This window comes from Pocillopora verrucosa, chromosome 12, assembly GCF_036669915.1.
Source record: "Pocillopora verrucosa isolate sample1 chromosome 12, ASM3666991v2, whole genome shotgun sequence".
NCBI lineage: Eukaryota > Metazoa > Cnidaria > Anthozoa > Scleractinia > Pocilloporidae > Pocillopora > Pocillopora verrucosa.
Window position 1 is genome coordinate 18,754,152 of NC_089323.1, and position 26,167 is coordinate 18,780,318.

Genomic DNA, 26,167 nt, shown 5'->3' on the forward strand with positions numbered 1-26,167 from the left:
ATCATTTTCTTCATTTGTAGGCGATTTATACATCAGGATTCTAACCTGACGGAGCATGACGTCTTGCATTTTCCTCAACCAAGACGAACAAACACATGACAAAAGGACAATGAAATATTGATCAAGTTTCGTTTTATTCTGATTTGACGATTGGTTGTTTCTCAACGTTTCCTGAGAGGTCGTTTCCTTGGCTATAAAAAGCGTAATGTACTATAATGTGGCTATAGTCACTGAATGATTTAGCACTCGATTTAGTTCTATAATGTCTGGGCGCGGTAAAGGAGGCAAAGGTCTCGGAAAAGGAGGTGCAAAGCGTCACCGAAAGATCCTTCGTGACAACATTCAAGGTATCACTAAACCAGCTATCCGTCGTCTTGCTCGTCGTGGCGGTGTTAAGCGAATCTCTGGCCTGATCTACGAGGAGACTCGTGGCGTTCTTAAAGTTTTCCTTGAGAACGTGATCCGTGATGCAGTGACATATACCGAGCACGCTAAGAGAAAGACTGTGACAGCCATGGATGTGGTGTACGCTCTGAAGAGACAAGGCCGCACTCTCTACGGATTTGGTGGTTAAATGACTCAGTCTACTAAAATAGAACTAACGGCTCCTTTAGGAGCCACCAAATCTTACAAAAGTCGTGACCAATAAAGGTTGATTGATATTGACGGTTTTGTTTATACCTGACGCGCCGCAAACAGCAAATCGATAGTAGATGCGGTCATTTTCAGTGCCAACGACTGCTGCTCAATCGTACAGTGGTATATTATGAAATTTTGTGCCATCACTAAGAATAATTAGCCGTTCATTCCACTACGAATAACGTGGGACACAGGTAAGCTTCTGAGTAAGCCACTTTTTCGGTCGAGTAGAATCAAGGAAGAGCGGACGGTTGTCAAAGCAAGAGATAAGGAAATCATCTTACAACCCTCAATGCTATTCAGACGAAACTTACAAGCGGGTGCATCATGTTGCACGAATGCTCAAGTTACGCAAGTTTTGCGGTGAATACTATAAATATTACTATGCAACATAGTTTAATCAACCAAGAGTTAAAAAGATTAAGCCAATGGCGCGTTCGATCAAACGGTAGAGTAAGCTGTGGGTGGACTCCCGTGCTGGCGCACTACGCCGATTACCTGATTGTAACGTATTTTCTCGAATAGAGTTCAAGTGTAATGTCCGAACCATTCTCTTAGAACATGCTAATAAATCGCGCGTATTTAGAGTAAGACACGCTGTAAAATCCTCCGCAATACGAGCAAAAATAAATAAATTTTTACGAGATAGACAAAAAAATGGCGAAAGCAATAAAGTTTCGATTATGTTATTTGCAACGCAAAGTTAAGGTTATTTAATTACTAGTGTGGAAAGTTGATCACGACTCTTTCAATATCTGTTGGCTCTTAAAAGAGCCGTTTGTTTCAACCGATGACATTGGTTTAGGCTTTAGGTTTCTTCTCGGTCTTTTTGGGCAGGAGTACTGCCTGGATGTTAGGAAGAACGCCTCCCTGTGCGATGGTGACACCGGCGAGCAGTTTGTTCAACTCTTCGTCATTACGGACAGCAAGCTGAAGGTGACGAGGAATGATTCTTGTTTTCTTGTTGTCACGAGCAGCATTGCCTGCCAACTCGAGGATCTCAGCGCTCAAATATTCAAGCACAGCAGCCAAGTACACTGGAGCACCGGCGCCAACACGCTCAGCGTAGTTGCCTTTACGGAGAAGACGGTGGATTCGACCGACAGGGAATTGAAGCCCTGCTCGGGATGAGCGACTCTTGGATTTGGTACCCTTAGCTTTGCCTTTACCGCGACCAGACATGATGAAATAGTTCAACGAGACATACACTAAATAACAGTTTAAGTGCGGCGAAATCGTAACACCGAAATATTTATCCTTAGCTCTGCAGGTCTCAGGATCGAAAAGCACCAATCAGAAATTTGTTTACATGCGGTATTCAAAGGACTATTGTATTATTAGAAAATTACAGACCAAAGTTTTAAGTGACCTGTCAGTGTAACCAATCAGAAAGCGTAGATTTCGATCCGTACGTTAATCTATCCTTCAGTCATTTTAGTATAAATACAGGATGAACCTAATAAACCGTTACAGTTCTATTCAGATCGACAGACATGGCACCAAAAGTAGCTGGAAAGAAAGGGGAGAAGAAAGCCGGAAAGGCGAAGGCGATTGCCGATGGCGGAAAGAAGAAGAGGAGAGGAAAGAGAAGGGAAAGCTATGCTATTTACATCTACAAAGTGTTGAAGCAGGTTCACCCTGATACTGGTATCTCCAGCAAAGCCATGGGCATCATGAACTCGTTCGTGAACGACATATTCGAGCGTATCGCCACCGAAGCTTCTCGCCTGGCACAATACAACAAGAAATCCACCATCAGCTCTCGCGAGATCCAGACCGCCATCAGGCTGCTTCTGCCCGGTGAGCTGGCTAAACACGCTGTCAGTGAAGGAACCAAGGCTGTGACTAAATACACAAGCAGCAAGTAAACTCACTTTGTGGGTTTCACGTCCAATTCAACGGCTCCTTTAGGAGCCACCAAATGTTACTAAAGTCTGATCAACTGAAGGGCCGAACTTGAAAAAGCAAAAGTTGCCCACAAAATTAGTATGAGATATTCAAGGACAAATAGATGTTCAATATTATGTAGTTTTATTGAATAAAACCGGTAGAATTACCTCCCATACACGATTTAAAAACTATATTTTCCCAAGTTGTGGTTTGAGTAAAAAATACAAATCTCTTTTAACGCATCATTTTTAAAAGCGACATTGCTACAGAACTCACCAAATCATATTTTTTCTTGCTTGAATCATTTCAATCATCACTCCCCTTACCTAAAATACTTTGTAACTTACCAGTATACTATTATATAATTAGTATAAAATATACCGTAATATCGCTTAAAATCTGTTTCCTATACTTGAGCCATTTTGCTTTGTCACACAACGTTTTCTTGCAAGGATAAGAACTACGTAATACGTGACTATACAAATCATTTGAGAAGCAGGTCCACAAAGTCTGCTTTTAAATGTGACGGTCTAAAAAAAACCCAGTTATGACGGTAATAAGAGTGGTTAAAAATGTTACAATTTTTTTTCTGTAAATATTAAATTCATTAAAATAGCCGTAGAAATCACATCTGATATCAAAGACATCCTTCCATTGAAAGTTAGAAAATTAATGTACACATGATGGTTATCTATAGAATTGTGGATACATGGTAAACTTAAAAACCCAAATATGGCAATATTATTACTGATCAGCAGGAAGTTCTTCATACAATTCTTCATCAATTGGATCTATAAAAAAAAATGAATCAATGAATACTTCTGAAAAATTATTAAGTTAATAGATTAATTGCTTAAAGAATTTGTGATAGAGCTAAATTTGAAGCAGTGTTTGTACCTTGTCCCCCTATATCATCATACACCTCTTGGTCATCTTCTGAAATGATAGCAGAGATTGAAGAAATACAAATAAGAAATATATTTTTTTAAATTTTCTAAGGTAAAATTTTGAGTTGAGTGAAGAAATAGAAAAAGATGTTATTGGTCTTATTGTGAGCCTGGGAGAAATAGAAAATTCTTGAGTTCTGGTGAGGAACAGGATCTCAGACCTTAAGACTCTGCACTCCAATGCTCTACCGCTGAGTTACAAAGACTCTTATAGTAAGCAAGGTTATCACTAAGTTCACTCATGACACACATCCTGTATACTGTGAGGATCAGCAATGTCCTTTGAAGAAAAGACTTCTGAAGTTACACAAAAAACAGTTTTCTTTGTTTGGTTTATTGTAGTAATTCTTATTGTCGCTTCCCACTGTTTCCACTCTGGCCTTGTTTTGCAGACTAGGGTTACAGCACATCAGGATTACACACCCAGGGGTTTGGACAACTTTTTACTGTTTTACTGCAGCCACCTAAGAAAGGGAAGTTAGGCAAAACCCAAACATAATAACCTGCCCTCAGGTTAAACAGACACATGTAAGGTGTCTTGTATTAAAAACCTAGGTAATGAGAAAAGAAAAGGTCATTGATTTGCAAGAACAATAAATTAGTTACTCCTTACATAATACTTTAAGGTAGGATGTCTTGTTCATCCTTTGTATAGAGACTACTCCCAAAGATATTTTAAACAACATATACAACCTTAATTTAATTTTTACCTTCTTCTATGATCTGTCCACCTTTTTGATACTGATCTACATCTTCATAAAAATCCTCAGTTATGATTGCACTGTTAACCGAAAAAAAGTTCTTAACCCTTTCACTCTTTGAAGTGATTAACATCTAACTTCTCATCATAATATCTATACACTATAGAGCAAACAAGTAATAAGAATTCTCAAACTTATCAAGGAAATGTGTAGCAGCTAGAGGGAGGATTAACAATCAGTGCTGAGTTGTTCAAAAGGTTAACCAACAGTTTTTGATACAATTTTGTAGCTTTGCAGACAGTTTAAATTGTTTATATTTTTTTCTGTTCTATGCCAAGATAAAACCCCTCAAAGTCTAAGCACTATTTATTACAATTGAAAATCAAACAAAATGAATTACTAATCCATACCTCATCCTATTTCCATCGCTGTCAATCTGAAAAAAAACCAATATGATTTAAATTAACTCAAAAACTCAACACTAAGAAGTTAGAATGTGACTAAAAGAAAAAGGTTAAAATGTTGTCTTTAAAATATGCTTACTTTGAGTTGAATCAGCTCTGTAGGAATGTACCCATCTATTGAAATTAGTCAAAAATAACCATTAAGTTTCTTCAAACGTTTGACAACAACACACAGAATAAAAGAATTCAAAGTCAATGATACATACAATGTCCTGCAGTATTTTGGACCAGCCATTTTCCTTGGGGGCAATTTTTTTCACTGACAACAACCAAGGGATCTCTTTCTTTTACTGGCAGTTCAAACTTTCCATCACCAGCAAAATTGCTCTTGGCCTCTCCTATCCCAGTATTTTCATTTCCTGGTTTGATCTGCAAAGGATTATATGGGGATTAGTCAAAAGTATTGATTTCTCCTCCCTCTTTATTTCAATCTTCACCCTTCCCTAAGAATGTTTTCTCCCATGAGTGACCAAGACAGAATTTCTCCTTGCAATATCAATACAATGTCACGCAGAAAAGTGATTGGAATGAAGATAAAATCAATAAGGGGATTATAAGTTGATCCAACACCAAATTATCCAAACTAACTTCACAAGAATTGTATGGCAGACAGTAAGGAGAATTACTAATGAGATCTTGGGTGTGTTGTAAGGATTACGACTAAAACAACAGTAAATGTGTAAGAATATAGTTTCTCATAATGTAAAATGTAGGAGTAGGTTTTGAGCCAACATATTTCACCCCCATGGAGTGTTCTTTTTGACTCTCTCACTAATACAACCTCAATATAAACTCTCTTCTCTTTGCAACACACAACTCTTGTAATCACATCTCTAGAAAATTTCTGTTAACCCTTGAACTCACAAAATCTGATGGTTACTTATCACCTCTAACTGTTACACATTTCCTTGCAAATTTGTCGCCAGAACTTGGTGTAAAATATGATCAAGATAGAACTTCTAAATGATGAGTTTAATTAGCACTGGAATACATTCACTGAAAAACCTGTTTATAAGGGTATTTTCATCACCTGTTAGTTGGATTATGTATGGATACCATAGGGATGTAACAGGGAGAAGTAACATGCTAATCACTTTTGGGAGTTAAGGACTTAAATCAAAACATTACTCTTTTTTGGTATTTATCTTTCTTCTCTCCGACCTTCTCTATGAGAGAAACCTTCTTGGTCACTCCCACAAGGAAAAGGATTAAAACTTAATAGTGATGATCTACCTGTCCCAATGGATATTTTTTCCAATCTGGGCTGGTGCAGTGTCGACAAAAAAGAGCTGAGAAAATCTGCCATTATTCAGCTTTTTCTCATACAAAATGAAAGCTGTTTTTAGCATATGAATCATTTACCAATTGAAAATATTTCATACTTTGTGTTTCCTGCAGAGCTCCTTGTCAACTCGTTCCCTTTTCTTCTTCTCTTCTTCTTTCCTTTTTTTCTCCTCTTTTTCTTCCCGTTCCCTTCTTTTTTCATCTTCTTTCTTCTTTTTAAGTTCTTCTTTTTCCTTCTTTTTCTGGTTTTCCATTTCCTTTTTAAGATCTTTCTTTGCTTTTTCTTTGCGTGGTAAACTACTGAGAATTTAACAAGAAATATCAAATAACACACCAAAAAAAAGAAACCATAAGACAATTTTCCAGAATTTCTCATTGGACCTTGAAGAAAAGATACCTAGAAATTTGAGTTTTAATCATCTACACCCACAGAGTGACTCCTTACAACTATCACTGCTGAATCAAAAAGTAAGGTCAAAAGAATACAGGAATTATTCACCAACCAATGAAACTTGATTGTTAAACAAATTCTCCTTGTCATTACCATGGGAAATGTATAGAAAAAGTGTGGAGAATTAATAATGTTGGGGCATAAAGAGTTAAGTATTTAAAGGTACCACTGGTTCTTAATTCTCAAAATAACAAGAACTTAATTATTTTAGAACTAAATTTTCTGCATTTTCAGATAAATTGAAAAGCAGATATCTGTTTGCAAACATTATTATACAATTGACAATAAAAATACAGACTTCACACCTTGAAGGTAATGGAGGTGGAATGTTGTTATTTTCAATCTGGATGTCATGCCCTCCATGATTCTTTCCATCCCTATTCTCTTCTTCAGCTGCCAGTACATCATACAATTCCTCTCCACCAATAAAAGACTTATCACCACCTACAAAATCTGTTGAACAAACATGAATCAAACAGTAATGATGGTTCACTGGGATCAAATATTGAAGAACACCTCACCGCCAAATTCTAGAATAGTAAAGCAATTCCCTAGATCTAGAAATTTAGAGCATTTTAAAATTAGAATTGTGTTAATAGCCACAAACTCAAAAAACATGATGATCTATTGTAATGGTTTTTTCTACACTATTAATTTTCATTTTTGTAAATACTACAATCTTAGCTTGCTAACACAGCCCTATATTACTTTGAAACAGTCTAAGCTTAGTAGGACCTTTCTCTATATGGGACTTGTAGATAATCAAAAAAATATTTAGTGAATAAATCAATCAACAAACTTGATTTTTTTACTTTCCATGAAACCAACTAATATTTTAGAAGAATTGCAAAATGCACAATCAATGTGCTGTCAGAAACAAGACTTCAGGCAGGTGTTTGTACTGTCATTCACTGATTGCACTATTTGAGTTCTGAAATAAAGCCTGACCCACAGTCATTGGTGCTTAACTATACAAACGAACATGGGATAAAAGTTTCCATTAAAATTTGTATGAGTTGTATTATCTTTAAAAAAATCACTTTACCATTTTGTATTTGAAGAGCCTGTTCCTTCACAGTATCTAAATCATCATAGTTTTCATCACAAATTGGCTCAGGATTCTGCCCTTGAGTGTTACTTCCTGTATTCTCCTCCATTCCACCAACATCATCATAGTTTTCTTCAAAAATTCCTATGGTAAAGAACAGGAAAGCCATTTACTGAGCACACAAAATAAATTTAGTTTTCATTCCTTAACCCTTTAACCCCTAAAAGTGACTAACATCTTATTTCTCCTTACAACATCAGCCCTGAATTACACATTAAGGTCATGAGAATGAAGGAAATAATCACCAACTTAAGAAGCTCTTGATTGTTCAACAAATACTCCTTGTCAGCAGAATACGCATACTGATCTCTGGGTGTGAAGAGTTTAGCATTTTTGATTTAAATTTTTAATATTTATTGCTATATAATCAACAACATTGTTATTACCATTTGCTTCCTGTTTGCCTTGTTCATCTTCTTGTCCTCCCAGAATCTGATTTTTAATTTCATCAACATCATCATACATTTCTCCGTCATCATTATCTTCAACAATAGCATCACCTAAAAAACAAATTTGTGCGGAATCAGTTTTGTCAAAATTGATGACACAATTGTGTAAACATTCCTGCAACTATTACATCATTTAATCAAAATTTCTCAAATGCTTTTTTAATTACTTTATAAGCTTAATGTGATACCAATAATAAAAGAAAAATAAGAATATTGATATTAATCCATTAACTATTAACCAAGACAGAATTTCTCCTTACAATATCAATACAATATCAAGCAGACAAGAGTTGAGAATAAAGAAAAATGTCAAGTAAGGGATTATTGATTGATCCAATACTAAACACCAAGAACTAAATTCATAGGAACTGTGTAGCAGAAAGTAAGGAGAATTCCTGACTAAATGAGGTCTTGGGACTGAAAGGGTTAAATGATTTTGCCGCAGGCTTTGTGCATGTATTGTCTAGATAAGCTGTTATAGTCATACCCATGCTGGTGTTGCTGCTGCTCTGCAGTATGCTTCGTCGTGGTGCCATAATGACACTCTTGCTCTCATACTTCTCCAACAACTTTACTAAACTATCTGGTTTTGAAGGCTTAATGGGAGCTTTCCCAAGACTTTCCATTGTAGGCAGATTGCATAGTTTTGGGTCTCCTCTGGAATCCCTACAAACAACATTTCTGTTTTTGTTAGTTAAAATTATATCTTTGTTTTCACCACTGCTATCACTGCAAGTTGAGCCTGATCGTTGTTTGGTCTGTAGATTTTCCTTGCCTGGTTTATGATTGTCTACAGATGGCTTTGGTCTAGGCTTAGGTGGCTTTTTCGGTTTCACCACCTCTGCATCTTCTTTGTGATCAAACAATGCTCTTCTTTTAGCTATAATACTTTGAAGCTCATTCTCTGGCTCATCAGTATCAGCAGTGTGTTTGTTATCAACATCCTCTGCAATCAAGCTGTCTCGCATGCCAGTCTTTCTAAGTTTTACACCAGGGATGAGCTGGGCAATGTTAACTTCAGTATTGTTGTTTGGAATTGGGTTGTTTCTTGTGGCTGGGGATGGCTTGTTGCTTGGAGCTCTTGGTGGTGGAGTTCTGTGAAGTGAGCCCTTCTTCTGTAGAATTTCGTTTAGTGGAACTGCCATTATAATTGTACTAATTCTGGAATATCAATCACAAAGAAAAAGACATAAATTAAATTATGATAATTTCATTATTTATACACAGCAGACCATGCCAAAAAACAAATAGCCATAGTGTTAATTATTTAATTTCAAAAAATTGAAAAGTTGCAAGATCTTATGCTCTGGTAAACCATTTAAATCCCATGAGTGACCATTACAGAACTTCTCCTTACAATATCAATACAATATCAAGTAGACAAGTGATGAGAATAAAGAAAAATATCACCTAAGGGTTTATTAGTTGAATCAATACCAAATTCTTTGAACTGATAATTTACAAATTGTATGGCAGACAGTAAGGAGAATAACTAATTAGATCTGGGGGTATAGGGCTCAAGGATTTAAGATTTAAGATAAGCACTTTTGCTGTAAACCAGCTATGAAAGTGCTAAGAAAATATGGAAAACTAGTAGAGTGTTACACTTTGATCTGTAAAAAGAAGCTAATGAGTTGTTTTGTCCGACAGAACAACTCTGAGTACAGAGCAATCTTCAGGGAATGAGAGTAAGTTTAAAAGACAACAATAGTTTTGGATGAGAAAAATTTAAAATTTTTACTGACAAATTGTATCTTATAGAATTTAAGCCTGTTGGTACAAAATCTTCATTCCCAGTTTCCCCAAGAAAGATTGTAATACATGCAGTTGTGACTGAACCCCAATCTAACTGATAGATTGGACACTGTCCACAATCCTTTTCAAGGAAATGGCTAGAATTAGAAATGTGTTTTTGTTTTTTTTTTCTTGATTGAATACCAATCCATTGATAAGAATCTAGAAATTGAGATGGAGAGATCCACTCTGGGTACAGGCTGGTTACATGTAAGTTCTTTTCTAGATTAAGCAACTTATTGGCACACAAGACCCAAGAATTAGACAAAACCAATGGTTCTGCACCCTGCTTGCACATTTTTTTAATTTTAAAATCATTTTAGCATATTGATGCTTTGGAATCTGTGCACGTTTTATTAGAGAGAAAGCAAGTTGTTCTCTAACTGGAGTAATGCACAAATGCACAAATGGGCATTTGACTGTTGTCCATGACCAAGAGGATGAATAATTATTTAAAACCTTCTTGCATGGGATGGGATATTTAAATAAGAAATGTCAAATTTTTACCATGCCTGGTCCCAAAACAAGCCTCAGTCTGTTGTGTTGTTTAGCATTAGTTTTAAAAAATAAGATTTTCACTTTGCTTCACCAGTCATTCAGCAGATCACTCCATAATATTCATCAAAAAAGCAAACCGCATTTCCATTGGGAAACAAATTGAAGGAGGATTTGAAGGCCGCACACGTGTCAATTCACATTTTCAGCATTGTGCATATGATCAGGAGGGGTTTATATGTGTTTCAGTCTCAAAATAGTTCAAATAACTGAGGTAAATCTTATCAGTGTTCGTGACCCACAACAGTTTGCAAAGAGAGAAGACCTTTTCGCCAATTTCGTACAGAATAGTTACAAGGTAGGAATTGTCTCGTTTCAGTATGAGGACGACACGAAGTTTTAAAGCCATAAAATCATTTCGCTTCCGGGTGGAAATGAAAAAATGTGGAAATGCTGAACTAAAGCAAAGCCTGGGAAACAGCAATTAACATATATTCGAAGGTCTGTTTGCTTAATGAGACATCGACCGTACAAGTGTTCGCCTCGGGGCTGTAAACTTGAAAACCGAAAGAAGAATTAAAGTGCGATCTTGATTTTCCGCTGGAACTTTGACTTGATTACTGTATATGACGACGAGATACTTATTTCGCCGCATGACCTGCAATGATCATGACTGCTGTATTGATCGTTGTATATCAGTTGCTCATATGTTCAGATCAAAACAATAATATTGAGATACTCGAAACTAAAACGCAGTATTGAGAAATATTGTATAAATATCACGTCCTAATGTATTTACTGGTTTCTTCTTAAATTTCTTGCATTAATTTACCGTAGTAGAACCTTCGATGAAACCCGTGCTGTTGAAACCCGTTCTGCGACGCCGCCTGGTCAATCGACATAGACGGAACAAGAACGTCTCACAAATTTTTACCTCATTTTTATACCTTTCACCTCAAAATAACTAAATGTAACTCATAAACATACCCTGATCATTCACATAAGGTTGTTTTGGTGAAGTTTTCCGTCATTTTAACTCTGTTTTGCTTGCAAATACCATCACACTAGTCTTCGTCGACCACAAAGAATCTGAGTGCTAAAGCGTCGTGAGGATATACTTCCGCTACGGTTTACGTAACAGAATAAGGATTTTGATTGGTCAATTTTGATATTTAGGCAACTAATTAATTTGATTGGATATTGGCCTTGATATTGTAACGACAAATATTAAACACTTAACCACTTGGGATGGAAGGGGTGGTTTTATTTTTCTTCCCAAGCGGGAGGGCGGGATGGGGAAGGAGAGTACTTGGGGGAGGGGAGAAAAGAAGGGGTAGAGAACCGGTGTGGGGGGAAGAGAACTTGAGAGGAAGAGAACTTGGCAGCGAAAGGGGGCTGGGTGGGAAGAACTACGCGACTAATTATCTCTTCCAGTTTTTCAAACTTGTAAAATCATTTGTAGCTGTTTTTAAACAGATCAAAGATACTTAAGAATTTAAACACCAGCTAGGAATGCACCCACTAGAATCGTTGTCTTGACAAGGTCAGTTGACTATCAATACTGAAAATTGGAACTCATAAGAAAAAATATGGAATACAACCCATGAGAAAAGGATTATTTCCATAAACTTTATTTGGGACACCCCATAAAACAAGCTCCCTGGAAAATAAATATCTGCCATTTTTGAAGGCACAAGAAGGCGTTAGGACTAACTGTCCTGATTTAGAGAGCTATTTCTTTTTCTTTTTTTTACAGTAAGTCCAGTCTTCGCTGCGAAGTCGAAAAAACCCAGGTAGTTTTTTTGCAGTTCAAAATGTACGTAACTCGAAGAAATTATCAGCAACAAGTTGTTCCTATTCGAAATCTTATGGTTAGTAAGTTTCTTGTATGGCTTTGATGTGTCGCGTGACTGAGCTCTCTTAGCGTGACCATCAATTTCTTGCTATCTCGTCAAGGTCACGATAACACTGTGCTGTGGTATTTGCTATTGTGTTCTTGTTCTCCGACTCGTTTGTAAGACGTCACAATCCTGCCGGTTCCATGTCGCTGAGTTCGACTATTTTTTGCTTATCTGCTCTCAAGGAGCTCGAGATTGGTCCTTTTTGCGCGCGATAAGTAGATTCACACATTGGTTGTGTTTGAGGAACATCACAGCTTTCTCGTGAGTCACACGTCTTATGTTGATTCCATTCACCTGAAAAATGAACAACTATGGTAAAAGATTCTTTAGAAAAGGATCTGAAGAGGAAATAAAAATAAAATGAAAACAAGAAAGGAAACCAAAATAGTTTAATAATCCTCCAAGATTAATGATGACGCAACCTAGTTCCCAGGGTTCTCTCTCTTCCTCCTTCGAGAAGAACCCTGGTTTACTGGTCACTTGGTCACTTGTCTCCCAGAATTTTGGAGATTTCAAGAAAAAAAATGAGGGAGGGGCAACTTTGTAAAATTTTGTCCATACTAAGTGGATAGGGTAAGATAGACCGATGACCGATGACAAAATTAAGTCGAGGACCCACCCTCCATACGGCGTTCTTTGGTCTGCATAAGCATGTGACCAGCCTCATCCACGGTCCTTTCTCGAAGGTTGAATGATGACAAAGAAAAAGCTTACGCGTAATTAATGAAAGTTCCTGCTATGACATTGAAAGAAAGTGTAAAACACGTATGTACGTGTGGAGAAGGTATCAAAGGATATGCAACACAAAATGTGACTAGTCCCGCTTCACCTCCACCGAAAAAAAAAAGGCATCAAACACAAGTGCTTTGGTCACCTCTAAAATTCTGTCTCCGGGTACAAGTCCAAATGCTGCCGGCCCATCTGGCTGTACTTTAGTCACATATATACTCTGTGTCGTGAAAGAATTTAAGGTTAACACACAAATGCCCTCCGGAGGTCTCCGCTCTATTTTAAACCAGATGCTCAACGTTTCCATTTTTCCCAATAGTTATGTGCGAAAACCTTAGTTTACAGAGGAATAAAAAGGAGAACTAGCACACTAACAATATTAAAATGTAGGGATAGCCAAATTATATCTTGAGGCATTGTCTTTAAGTATCAAACTGATACAAACACGAATCATTCAGAGTACTGCACAATAAAATCTTCTAAAAAAAGTTCAACACAACTCAATAGGATCTCTTGGCAGTTATGGTAAGATCTGAATCTTGAACAAATGTGAAATCTACTTTTGCATTCGAAAAGTGGAGTAATGGTTGGTTACTAGGAAAAAATACAAGACAAAACTAACGAAAAAGATAGAAAGTGTAAGCCGTATGTTTGAGTGGAAAAATATTCTGCCCTTCTCCCTCGCTATCCTTTTTTTCATTCACTCGCTTGTCATATTAATTCTCCCAAATTGATCTCGGCAACATTAAAAGCAAGTGCCCGTTCCAGGCTCCTTCGAGTCAGTGGAGACGAGCGAAACAGCGGGAGATGAGGCGTGGCGGCACATTCCCTTTATCCTTTGCCCGCCCCCTTTTTTGCTTGTCTCCGCTGACCAAAACAATGGCAGCCAAATTTCTACAAACCTTGTTATCATTCGGGTGAAAGGGATTTGAAGTGGTACCGACACCGCCTGCGATACTAAATCCAAGATTAGGATTCTTGTAAACTTCCACCTGAATCTGTGTAACCAAAAAACAGTTCGAGTTAAGTTTCAACAACAACAACAACAAAAATAGACAGTCGAAGACTGCATATGGTTACTAGTATAGCTTAATTTTTATACCATTGAAAAGGACTAAAAGTAGTTTATTGAAGTTAGTGCCGCACAATATTTCTCACCTGCAAAACAGAAAACCTGCCGCATCCCACATATTACCTTGTTCCAAAAGGGGAAGATTTCTTAAGAATATATTGTCTAATTGACATTCAACAAATAATTATATGGTAACAAATAATAATATTAACAATAATAAAATTGATAACAAGGGTAATAATTTAAAGGGGCTTGCTCGAAGGCCTCATGATTCCCCTATCCTCTCGGTTCCAACAATGATTACTACTGCTTCTTTTAATTTCACGTGTTAATTATAAATACTTTTCTCATTTTATTGCAATTCCATTATTTGAGAATTTTGTTTCATGCAAAAAGGCATTCCGAGTTTTAGGATATTCCGTCATTAAAGGGTTGAGTGAGTCTTGTGCAAGGAAAACGTATGTGTGTCTCTAGCGCTCAAGAGAGGGGTGGGGGAGGGGAGAGGCAGAGAGAGAGAGAGAGAGAGAGAGTTCCACGATTAGAGCAAATGCCTCCTAATAGGCTTGTGTTTCTCCTCCGACCAACGGACATCGTAGATCCTCCCGTTCCCCCCCCCCTCCAAAAAAAAAAAATTCCTCAACCCTCAGTTATTGCTTGTGCTTCACTCAACTCATTATAGCGACATATAAATCGTTCTCACCAGTTCAATGGTTGGGTCATTATCCACAGGTTCACTATCTTCCTCCTCTTGTGCAGAAGAAACAGAGTGGACGGAATTACGAGACTCTGATGAGTTGCTCCGGTTAAGAACGCGTATTGAAGACGCGTCGTTGTGAGACCTCCGATTGTCTGCGACATTCGTCTGAGTTCCATCGACCATTACTTCGCCACGCTCCATGGCTCTTTCACGTTGAAGCTGTCGAACTCTGTTCTCGAATCTCGCTGCGTCTTCCTGCGAAATGTTGAATGTGTGTGAACCATTCACTTCCGGTCTGCCGGGAGCGACTGGTTGCCTACTAGCATTTAAAGGAACTGCCGGTTCCGGTAAAATATGCCTGACAGGGAGTTGAGCGAAGGCTTCCGGTTGTACAGTGTACTGAGGTGGTGGTGATCTATTGCTGCCGTTTAAACCATTTATTACAACCGAATTAGGCACAGTTCGCGATGTAGATAAGACGTGTCGAACAGTACTTTCAAAAGGTGCTCTATCAGTTTGGTTAGTAGCCTCGTAATACGAAGGAGGCCTAAGGGGACTTTGTACGAAGCTGGGCTCCTCCTCGTTGAAAGAATGCATTTCACCTGTTTGGGAGCCCCCTGACTCTCGGCCCCCACCAGATGAGGTACTCCACAGCCGAGCCCCCGGACGTCCCTGATAAGATGACGCACTGGGCATTTCTTCACGGAATGAGTGCTGTGATTCCACTGATCCTTCAGACCCCCCTGTCCGAGAATGCGGATGAGTGGTTCTGTTTTCTCGTGGGGTGTAGGGTGGGGGAGGCTGATATACGGGCGGAATGCGGGCAGCTGCGACCTCTTGTGCCGATGATTGCCCCTAAAACAACAATAAGATACAATATTTTATGAAGATACACGTTTGGGAAATGAGAAAAATCACGTTTCTCCTGGAAACATTAGGACCAAGGCAACAGTGATTCCAACTGAAAGTTTGAGTTACCCCAATAAGCCGTTCTCCAGGTATACTTCTTACTATGGCCTGATTTACTTTAACAAGCTGTGGTTCCCTGTTTTGGTCGCCCTGGCCGTTCCCCGTATTACTCCGCTGAGTGATACCATTTGATATCAACCTTTGACTGCTGCTCAGTGGGTGGACAACCGCGGCTGGTTGACCTCGTCTCTGCTCTGAAGTTTGAGTGGGGACTGGAGGCTAGAAAACAAATAAATAACACGGCAATGATGAGAAGAACGACAGCGATAATCATATTGATGGCAATCCAGGTGTGCAAGACTTACGATTCTTTGATTTCATTAGAATAATGTAAACTAAACTATCCGAGTATTATTCTATTGCAATACAAAGCAATTTAATAGGAAAATCAACGGTGTGATCCAAAGCCACCTGGCATTAAAAAGACTTGAATGAAAGAGCTTGTATTTGGGTAACCTAACAATTGCTTATTCTGAGGAACTAAAGGCAACATTTTAAGCATGGTTCATTAGGGGGTGAACTTGTTTGAAAATAAGGAAAAAAAGAAAGAAAGAAACCTGGCCTACACATAAATACAGATGGATAAAATTATGAGATTAACCCTTTGACTTTGGACAATTTTGTTGGTGATGTACTGTTTCTCCTTAACTGAGAGAGCACATAGGAACCAACCTGATCCTCGTACCAGGGCACCTCAACTGTACGCACCTCTTGGGGTCTTGTCAGCTGTGGTAGCTCACCGCGGTCCACTGACTGCACCACAACTGGCACAGGTGGCTGCTGCTGCTGACCGTGTGTGCTGTTTGACTGTGGGGCCTATAACAGAATGTACAACAGACGAATGTATCCACATTTTTACAATGTAGGATTCTGGAAACAAGGGTGTCCCTTGATGACGTCACCCCTCAGTAGGCAAGAAATTCAGCCAATCACAGCCGATATACGTCATCAGAATGAACTGTCTATCGATGTCAAAGTCGTACTTATCATTGACGTCTTTTGAAGAAATAGCTTTCGTCATTGAGAATAGTTAAACTTCAACCATGAAATAACCTTTGCATCCATAAATTTCAAAAGCTGCGAATTTCCAGATTTTTTCCCAACTGCCTAGCAGGAGTTTCAGTTTTATTTTTTTTTAAGAAACAGTGTTTTATGACGTGATTCAAACATGATGTTTTGTCCCAGAGGTCATTAGTGTAAAATTGTCTTAAAATTACACACAATCTGCATTTTGCCAAGGGCCAAATCACTGTTTTGTGTCTAATCTTTAAAATTACTAGAGGGAACAATACGCAAATAGTTTCAAAACGTCTCAAAAAACATCTTTAGTGTTTTCAAGCCTTATTTTCAGCATCTGCACCTACAGGGAAAACTCTCCTCACAGGCAAAAGAGTAGAGCTCCTTTGCCTGTGCTTCACAATCAAGAAATGATCAAGAGCTGAAAAAATTAAAATTTTTACAGTTGCTTTAGTAATTAGTCAATTGGCTTTTTCTTAAAAAATAAAAAAAAAGATAAGCAAAGAGACAAAAACCTTAAAGTCAGTTAACGGTACTTTCAATGACTTTCAACGATGAGTATAAAAATTCACATCACACCACTGCTCTATGCCTCTCTTTACAACAATGATGACTTCCTTAACCCTTTCACTCTCAAGATATCATTATTTATTCTCCTTACTGTCTGTCATATCATTCTTACTATGTTTGTTTCGAGAATTTGGTAGTGGATCAACTAATCATGCCCTCATTGATATTTTTCTTTATTCTCATCACTTGTTTGCTTGTTATTGTATTGATATCATAAGGAGAAATTCTGTCTTCGTCACTCATAAGAGTTAAAGTGTTAATACAATTATTACACAAATTAAATATCTCAACACCAGTGGAATCAGATTACTTGTTGCAATATTAGTGTATTAGTATTCACCCAGTGATTAAATTTCCACAGGTGCATTGGAATTACTTGCCTTGACTAAGTTGCTAAGTTTGGGGTGTGTGTTATAACTGAGTGCGCCATATAACCAAGAAACTATGGTAGATCTTGGAAGTAAAAAAGTAAATATGGGAAGTTATCATTCTCAACTTGTGCTGAGTGAGTGAAATGCTCACCATGTGCTGAATTCTGTGCTGATACTGGTGCCTATACTGGTGTCGTTCCTGTTGGTGACACTGGTGCTGAGGGGGGAACACAGGTTGAGTTACCTCTATCTCCTGTTGTTGTTGCCGTCTGCTCGCTAAGTACTGTGTGGCACGATCTTTCACATCCTTGGGATATGGTGACTGGTACCTTGTTAATCTTGTCTGCAATGAAAAATAAATCAATAAACCAAGATGCTCATTTTACAGTTAAGAGGTATGGTATCAAGCACTCAACACTTAAACCCTATGACCCTTAAAAGTGACTAGCATCTAATTTCTCCTTACAATATCACCCCCAAATTGCACACGAAGGTCATGAGAATAAAGGACATGATCAGCAACTAAAGAAGCTCTTGATTGTTAAACAAATTCTCCTTGACAGAGCCTTAGGAAATGCATATGGAACAGTATAGAGAATGTGCATACTGAAGTTAGAGTGTAAAGGGTAAAAGCCTAAGAGTGACCTGCATGTAATTTCTTCTCACAGTAATGAATTATACTGAACCAGTAATTAATTATGCTGAACCATTCATTAAGATCATGAGAATTAAGGAAATGATTGCCAACCTATGAAACTTTGATTGTTAAAACAAGTTCTCCTTGTCAGTACTAAAGGAAACGTACAGAGAAAAGTATGGAACAGTATTGAGAAAATGAATACTGATGTGAGGTGTAAAAGGAATAAAAAGGAATAAGAAATTACTTACCAGGTAATCATCTTCATCAATGTTGAAAACAATGGAAGATCTTTGTCTAATTTGTTCTTCTAGCAGAGAAGCTGGAATACTTCCAGCTGAGTCTTCACTGTATTCCTCTGATACTGACCCCCCAAAAAAATTAAAAAATAAAAATTTAAAAAGCTTTGACCAAGGAAAGGAGACAAGATTAAAAGAACAGGCACACACTTAGGCTGGTGTCTTCACAATACAGGAATGTTTTGAAAATTTTTCAATTTGATGATAACTAGAGTTTTGTTCAAATTTTAAAGTGAGCAGATGTTACTGAAAAGTACATGTCATAGAGTATGAAGTTTTACAGTTCATATCTTGAGTTAACCCTTTAACTCCCAAGATCTCACTAGTAATTCTCCTTACTGTCTGCCAAATGATTCTCATTATACTAGTTTGGAGAATTTGGTATTGAATCAATTAGTAATCCCATAATTGATATTTTCCTTTATTCTCATCACTTGTCTTCATGATATTGTATAGATATAGTAAGGAGAAATTCTGTCTTGGTCACTCACAGGAGTTAAAAGGTTAATGCCCAGGGAGGCCATATAAACCCTAAACGGTAACTAACTGCTGGCTAATTTTACTAAACAACCGTAGATTACTGTCAGCAGTAAATCAATAGTAATGTCAGTGGAGATGAGTTAAACATAAAGTTTAGTATGATGTAAACCAGCTGGTATACGTACCTTCATCAGCTGGAGGTTGTTGCGGAAACATATAACAAGTCAGTATATGTGACTGAGTACCATGATCAAAATCTGATTGAAGAGGAACCATTGGCTTGGACTGAAATGAAAGGTGTGTTTGTTTATCATGAATAACAATAATAACGACAACAATAATAATGACCTTTAAAATCTTTGCACAGTGCCACCTGATTTTCTGAGAGTCATGATGCTTAAGAAACTGAGATTTCTTTTACTCTGCATTATTACAGCAGTGTCCTGTAAGAGGCTGCAGTCAAAATTTCAGGTTGGTTCTGTACCTAATTGCCAACAAAGCTCTTCAGAACATGCAAAAGTACAAGTTTTTCTCAGGTAAGTTTAATTGAAAAGCAAGTGAAATAATTGAAGATTGTTTGGAGTATGTGCCTAGATTTTGACAGTTTGAGTACCTAGGTGCCTACAGCTATCTCTCTAGTTACATACAGGTGTAAAAACTTGGGCTTACTTGATTTTCTGAGAGCCACAGAGCTTTTAAAGTAGTCAGCTTCCTGAACGTATAAGGCAAACACTCTAATCTGTTGATTACAAGAAAAGTGATTTTCTCAGTAGTGACATTACATTAAAGAACAGGCCCTGGTTATTTGAAGGGTTAATAATGCTATCCACTGGATAAATCTTTATCCAGTGGATAGTGCAGAATCTTTTTTCAATATTTATCTGCTGGATAGTATTATCTGCCATTTGAACAACTGGGCTCAGGACATGAATACCAAGTGCTAAAACAATGTTCTTCACCTGTTGCAGGCAAGGTTTATAACTTGTAGGTTTGGCATGCGACCAATGTCATCTGGGATCCGCACAAGCCTGTTGTCACGTAGTGATAATATCGTCATTGATATGCAGCTACCTAACTAATACATAAAATAAAACAATTATGTAGTTACTGACATTCATCAGTTTAGCCCTTTCTCTAGCGAGAGAAATGTTTAAGGAAATGAGCTCTGAGATCTTGAGTATGAGAAAGAATTTATCATTGCTGTACTAAATGAAAAATTTTTCCAGGGCTTCAAACTTTAGGAACTAGTTGGCAATTAGAAATGATGTATTGCAAGGTAAGTACAAAATTTGAGATAAATACCTCTAAAGGAATTGCCTCTAGGAAATTTTCATCAGCATACAAGATGCGTAGTTTTCTCAAGAGTCCAATGGAAGCTGGCAAACTCTGCAACAAATTATTTTCAAATCCTACTACTTAACATTTCTTGGAATCAACATAAAAAAATAAAATGTCTTGAGTAACAACAATCCCCAAAGAACTGCTAGCCTCACCTCTAACTCGTTATGATTTATGACTAGCTCTTCCAGATAAGAGAGTCTACAAATGAACAAATTCAACTCAATTAAATTTTATTTACAATTCTGAACAGTAATTGAAAAACCCTGATAAAGAAACCCATAGCTGGCTGAACAAAAATTTGACATTTTGAACAACTAGTATCAAGATAATAAAGTGAGTTTCATTACCTTCCAATACTTGCTGGAAGTTCAGCAAGGTGATTCTCGTCAACTTTAAGTGTCTGTAGATTCCCAAGGGAACCTACATGATACAAAAGAGTGATGGAGATAATTATTTTATAATAATCAGCCTTAAACAACTGGGTGCTAAAGAAACCATTGGCTACCCTTAGTTAAGGCTAATTTACCATGACAAACATTGAAAACTTCTGTCATTATTTTGTCTCTTATGCTTGTTGGCAGCATGCAGTGGGCAACAAATTTTTGTTGACAATTTTTTTTCTGGTGAAGCTAAATGGCTACTAATGTAAAAAAATAAAACAAACAAACACATTTAAGGATGCAAGACTTCCTCAATAATAAATCAAGAGAACAATATTTAGAACAAAAATATATTAAAATTTGATCATATTTGTTCCATTTTCTTTTAAAGAACCTGCTACCTTGTAAGCAGCACAAGGTTAGTAATATGCTGCAAAACTAAAATTCCATTGTTTTGACTTATATGCGTACTGTTTGTTTCTTTTGAATATTTTTTTGTTTGCATGTTTGTATGATTTAGTATTACTGACTGCAACAGAGAAAAGATGAAAGCAAAATTGTAATAAGTATATCAAGAGTTCAGAAGTTTTAGGGAAACCTACCAATATTATCAAGCAATTCAAGCAACACATTGTTGGATAAGTAAAGATCAGTCAGTGACTGTAAACATTCTATTTCTGGTGGAAGACGCTCCAGTCTATTTTTGGAAACATCAAGAAACAAAAGTTGACGAAGCAATCCTATTTCCTGAAAAAAAGTGAATAAAATAGTAAATGTAATAATTTCCACAAAGACTTATGAAAAGCAAATAATATTTTTAAGTACAGGCAATGAGAATTTTGGGGATTAAATTTTCTATTATAATTTTCCTTGCTTTACTTGGGTCTCAAGTACTTAGCCTTGTGTGTTTGTCGACCAAGAGGGCAGGCTTTGCCGGAAAAGCATTGTGTTGGCCATGGCACATAGATTGAGCAGAGGGAGCTCTATAGATCACAATGAAAAACCAAACAGTATCCTGTTCCTACCAACCTTGCTCAATAAGAGAGCATTTTACCCTATGATCAGCCCTATTTCCAAGTTCACTACTTACTGGTGGAAGTTCTCTGACTCCATTATTGTCCATCCAAAGTTCTTTCAGGTTTACCAAACAACCAACAACAGCTGGCTGTTAAAAAAAAAATTCATCATGAATCAGTCCAAAGCTAAAACAGAAAAAACTAAAATAAACACTCTTCAAGAATCTTCAAGTCAATAACTTTCAAAATTATTTCACATACCAATTCAATAAATTCATTGCTTCCAATATCAAGTCTTTCTAGTTGTGTAAAATATGACATTGACCTAAAATGAGGAAAAAGAAATTTAACTTGTTTGATTTGCATTGTAAAGAGAAATTACATCTTGGACACTCTGGGAAGAGGAGGACTCAACAGCACTTACTCGGGTAATGATCGCAAGTGGTTTTCTCTCAGTTCTAGAATCTTCAGCTTTGATAATCTACAGATAAAAATAAGTAAGTGAAAAAAATTAATAAACAACTTGCCTGGAAGGGATACAAAATCAAGACTAGAGAAAATTGCAATATTTTTCAAAATTCTGATATTAGATAACAGAGTATGTTTTTAAAAACCCTTGAAATATTAAGAGATTTTTGACATCCTTTAATCCTTTCAGCACCAATATTTCATTTTTTAATTCTACTTATCATCTGTCATATAATTCTCATGATGTTAGTTTGGATAATTTGATATTAAATCAATAATATATTATCCTCCAATTTATATTTATATTAATTCTCAAAACTTGTTTGCTCTTTATTTATTGATATTGTAAGAGGACATTATGCCTTGATCACTAGCGGGAGTCAACCCTTTAACTCCCATAAGTGACCAAGAAAGAATTTCTCCTTACAATATCAATACAGTATCAACCAGATAAGTGATGAGAATAAAGAACAATATCAATTTGGGGCTACTGAATTAGTTGATCCAATACTACATTCTCTGAACTAACATTATAAAAATTGTATGGTTAAGGAGAATTAAAAATTTGATCTGAGAGTTAAAGGGTTGAACTGTTGAGACCAGAATAATTAATGACCTTGAACTTTATAAAAATTTATTCGCAATTGGTGAGATGATTCCATATTTTACCAAGCTTCAAACACAAATTGTTAAAATATTTATGGATCCTCACATCCAAAGAGATGAAAAACCATACTTTTGACACCATACATTGACTTAACAACAGAGTCCCCCTCTCCTTTAGCAAAGTTTCCAGTCACACTCAAAACTTCACAGTAGTGCTGATTTTTTTGATAATATAACTGACTGTGTATTAAATAACAAATTACCATTTTACCTTCCAAAATTTGATGGTAAACGATCCAAGAAAGCATCATTCAAATACACATGTGTCAAATTTAACAACTGAGTAAATCCATCAGGAATTCTGCAAGGAAAAAAAACCAAAATGAAGAGAAACTTAAAATATAACAACAAATCAATGTAGTTTCCCTAAGCTAAGAAGTGAACAGAATTTAAATCAACAAGTTTCTCTCAGGGAACAGACTGAGAAAGTGAGACAAATTTATCAAATATTTATCAAATAAAATTCCCACAGCAAAAATGTAAAGAGCCAAAAAGACCCATGGCAGTGGAAAGGTGGCACAAAGCTGAACTATTACAGCATGTATCATATCCAAAAGAGAAGAAAACGTTAAGATGGGAGAAATAAATTTCATTGTCACATTTTAAGATCTGCTGGGAACTACCAGTATCTGGCAGAAAAACACTGGCAGCTAGTCAAAATTTTAGCTCACTAATTGTCCATGATAAAACAACAAATTTAAAGTGGGGTAGCTTGATTACTCAGCCACAACAAAAGAAAACTTGCAATTATCAATTTAAAACTTGACAAATGCTGTTTTCAAGGATTTAAACATGCAAGTAACAGATTTCAAAGCCAGAGGTAGAAGTGTTTGAATATTGGATAAGTGATAGAAACCCCTAATAAAAAAATTGGCTGCCACCTGTAGCAGAGAATATATCAGGTAAAAGGAATCATTAAAGGCTATGTGACTAATATTTCACTGATATTTTTTTGAAAAAAAAAAATGTTGAGAATTCAAGCAGATTGCTAATCAATCCTTTGAGATCTGCTGAAATTTGAATAATATTTTTCATAACAAGTGCCGTCCAAGGGGTTGTTCGCTTTGCATCTTACTAAATTAAATGCAATGTTAAAACATACTGGAGTAATGTAATTGTTTCCTGCTGATATTTTAATTCTCTTAAACCAATAAATGGGCACATTTGTTTTCATTTTAAAAAAATTCAAGTTTCAAAGACCTTCATTATGCTATTTTAAAATCAAACACCACAAATTGAAACATTTTATAACAGTAATTTAATATCATGCTAAATATAAGTATTAAGTATTAACTTAATTGGATCATTTCCAAAATGTATTTTTTGGGGCACTAAATACTTCTGTTGAATATCAACTGCTATTAACACCTCTAAAACATAATCTAACACATCTAATATCCTACAATAAACAAAGAACGGCTCTCTATAACATTTAGAAGGGATGTTTTCAAATTCCTCATGCAAATAGATGAACAGATAAAGGAATAGTCATTAAAGAGAATTTATGTACAAATTTACTCACTTTCCAATCGGATTTACGCTTGCGTCAAATTGCTCCAAACATTTGCAGTTTTTAAGACTCTCTGGTAAATCAATAATACCTTGAAGAAAAAAATTGATGTCGAGATCTCGTGTAAGCGATAAACCATAAAAATCGGTCTCTTTTAAGTTGGCGATCGAACACATTTTAAATTTCAGAAACGTAGTTGTCCTGCACTCACCGTTCTTGCTTATGTCAACTTCTCTAAGGTTCGCTAAGTTAGAAACAGCTGATGGTAACACGGTCAACTCATTGTCACTTAAACCAAGAATTAGCAAACTCTGCAGCCCAAACAAAGCCTGTGGCAAACAGCGAACAAAGACAAAATTCAGTATGTTTTTATAACAACACCAACGAAAATGACAATTACCAAAGCGACCCAGCAAAAAGTATTCGAAGAATAAATAAACTTCTCAAATACCCTCGGTAATTCTCGTATCTGATTGGCATCCAGGTAGAGTTCTTCCAGGTTTGGCTCGGCCTTAAAAATGTCTGTTGGCACTGAAGTCAGATTGCAGTGCCGCAAGTCGAAAACAGCCATTTCACCATTTCCTTCGCACTCCACAGAGAAACAACTCCTCAGGCCACCCCATCGCCTCATATTAAGCCCGTTGCAACATGGCCGAACTGTCTAAAATTCCACTTATGGCAGTACGGTTAAGTACGGAGATTTCCGTTTGAAATACTTAGCAAGATTTCAGATCATTTTAACGGGTTGTTAACGACCCTGTGAAGAGAATCTCAGCTATCGTTGCAGAAGAGAATGCTAATTATCCAAACAAAACAAAACAAACGGTGCAAAGAGAGGTATTCTTGTAAGTACTTCGTGACGTAAAATTCTTGATTACTAATCACTTAAGTAAACTTCTTGAAAGAAAGATGACTCTTGCAAATCGTCCGATAATTCAAGTTGAAGGTAGCAAATTTGAAAAGAATCTAGCACGCCGGATGTAAATTTTTAAGTTACAGATGTGATGCACAGCTCCTTTTCAGTGAAGAGGGGTCGAAACTGTAGGGCATTTTTCGACTTTTGATTGGTCAAACTACAAAGAAATATTTAGCGCGAACCAATCAGAGATGGGCTTATTCATAGCCAAAAATAACGCTTAGCCTTAGGCCAAGAGAGATAAATACTGCTGAGTGGTTTACAAATACTGCTAATGGGAAAACAGTGCTGTACAATTTCTGTAAAGTGATAGCAATCCATTAAAAATGCGGTGCGTTATAGGGTCATTATGGGAGTGATTTACACTCCGAATGCGCTTAATCAGGCGTTCTGCTTTCATTTTGCGGTCCGATACAAGCTAACTTGTTCCTGTGCGTAATAACTATGTCAACCGCAAATGCATCTGCTCCGATGCAAATGAAAATTACTTTCTCTAGATTTTTCCCTGCTAGAGCCTCAAAGAAATATCGCCTAATTCTAATCAGCTCCCTTTGTAAGAAATATCGCGAAATATCTATTGCAATAGGGATTTATCTTCTTTTATACATAATTGTATGTTTATAATTTTCATATGTTAAGAATAAAGCAGAACAGTTTTTAAAATGTTTATGGCCTCGTCTCTTCGTAGTCAAGATGTGTTTCTTTTACCTCATGGCATAATTGTAATATATTTGAAATCTGAGTCCTCGACTTCGGAGCACAAAGTTTAAATTACATTTCATATTAGTAAAACTACACTACAAGGACTGCCTTTTTCGGTAATTTCTCTAAACGTTAAAACTAGGTGAAATAGCGTGACTAAAATCGTTGTGAAAGTCACACAATCGTCGAATAGCGTGACGCTAA

At 36.7% G+C, this 26,167-nt stretch overlaps 5 protein-coding genes across 9 annotated transcripts; 2 read left to right on the forward strand and 3 right to left on the reverse strand.

Moving 5' to 3' along the window:
- Positions 1-175: 175 nt before the first annotated feature.
- Positions 176-664, forward strand: LOC131771511 (histone H4). Its single transcript, XM_059087318.2, has one exon. It carries the CDS (start codon positions 263-265, stop codon positions 572-574), a length of 312 nt encoding a protein of 103 aa, XP_058943301.1. The 5' UTR covers positions 176-262; the 3' UTR covers positions 575-664.
- A 645-nt stretch (positions 665-1,309) lies between these two features.
- On the reverse strand, positions 1,310-1,906 carry LOC131771508 (histone H2A-like). The gene has a single exon (XM_059087315.2). It carries the CDS (start codon positions 1,819-1,821, stop codon positions 1,441-1,443), a length of 381 nt encoding a protein of 126 aa, XP_058943298.1. The 5' UTR covers positions 1,822-1,906; the 3' UTR covers positions 1,310-1,440.
- Positions 1,907-2,099: 193 nt separating this feature from the next.
- On the forward strand, positions 2,100-2,720 carry LOC131771509 (histone H2B-like). Its single transcript, XM_059087316.2, has one exon. The coding sequence runs from the start codon at positions 2,133-2,135 to the stop codon at positions 2,505-2,507; it is 375 nt and encodes a 124-aa protein (XP_058943299.1). The 5' UTR covers positions 2,100-2,132; the 3' UTR covers positions 2,508-2,720.
- Positions 2,654-11,364, reverse strand: LOC131771503 (DNA ligase 1). 2 transcript variants are annotated; one of them, XM_059087306.2, is made up of 12 exons: positions 11,210-11,364; positions 8,421-9,094; positions 7,871-7,984; positions 7,422-7,568; positions 6,682-6,829; positions 6,024-6,222; positions 4,848-5,010; positions 4,721-4,755; positions 4,588-4,613; positions 4,187-4,257; positions 3,427-3,465; positions 2,654-3,320 (listed from the first exon to the last, which is right to left on the reverse strand). In XM_059087306.2, exons 2-12 carry the CDS (start codon positions 9,076-9,078, stop codon positions 3,274-3,276), a joined length of 1,647 nt encoding a protein of 548 aa, XP_058943289.2. In that variant the 5' UTR covers positions 9,079-9,094; positions 11,210-11,364; the 3' UTR covers positions 2,654-3,273. The 2 variants fall into 2 exon arrangements, with proteins under 2 accessions (XP_058943289.2, XP_058943288.2); XM_059087305.2 differs by having other exon boundaries at positions 6,024-6,225.
- A 433-nt stretch (positions 11,365-11,797) lies between these two features.
- On the reverse strand, positions 11,798-25,325 carry LOC131771512 (leucine-rich repeat-containing protein 7). 4 transcript variants are annotated; one of them, XM_066158771.1, is made up of 22 exons: positions 24,797-25,325; positions 24,557-24,674; positions 24,358-24,436; positions 23,047-23,136; positions 22,126-22,182; positions 21,963-22,026; positions 21,776-21,850; positions 21,288-21,432; positions 20,653-20,725; positions 20,458-20,503; positions 20,267-20,350; positions 19,924-20,039; positions 19,634-19,703; positions 19,150-19,249; positions 18,437-18,549; positions 17,793-17,891; positions 16,263-16,406; positions 15,600-15,809; positions 14,625-15,476; positions 13,755-13,850; positions 12,998-13,072; positions 11,798-12,417 (listed from the first exon to the last, which is right to left on the reverse strand). In XM_066158771.1, the coding sequence occupies exons 1-22, from the start codon at positions 24,974-24,976 to the stop codon at positions 12,301-12,303; spliced, it is 3,003 nt and encodes a 1,000-aa protein (XP_066014868.1). In that variant the 5' UTR covers positions 24,977-25,325; the 3' UTR covers positions 11,798-12,300. The 4 variants fall into 4 exon arrangements, with proteins under 4 accessions (XP_066014868.1, XP_066014869.1, XP_066014867.1 ...); XM_066158772.1 differs by having other exon boundaries at positions 16,299-16,406; positions 24,797-25,324; XM_066158770.1 differs by having other exon boundaries at positions 16,299-16,406; positions 17,700-17,891; positions 24,797-25,324.
- Positions 25,326-26,167: the final 842 nt, after the last annotated feature.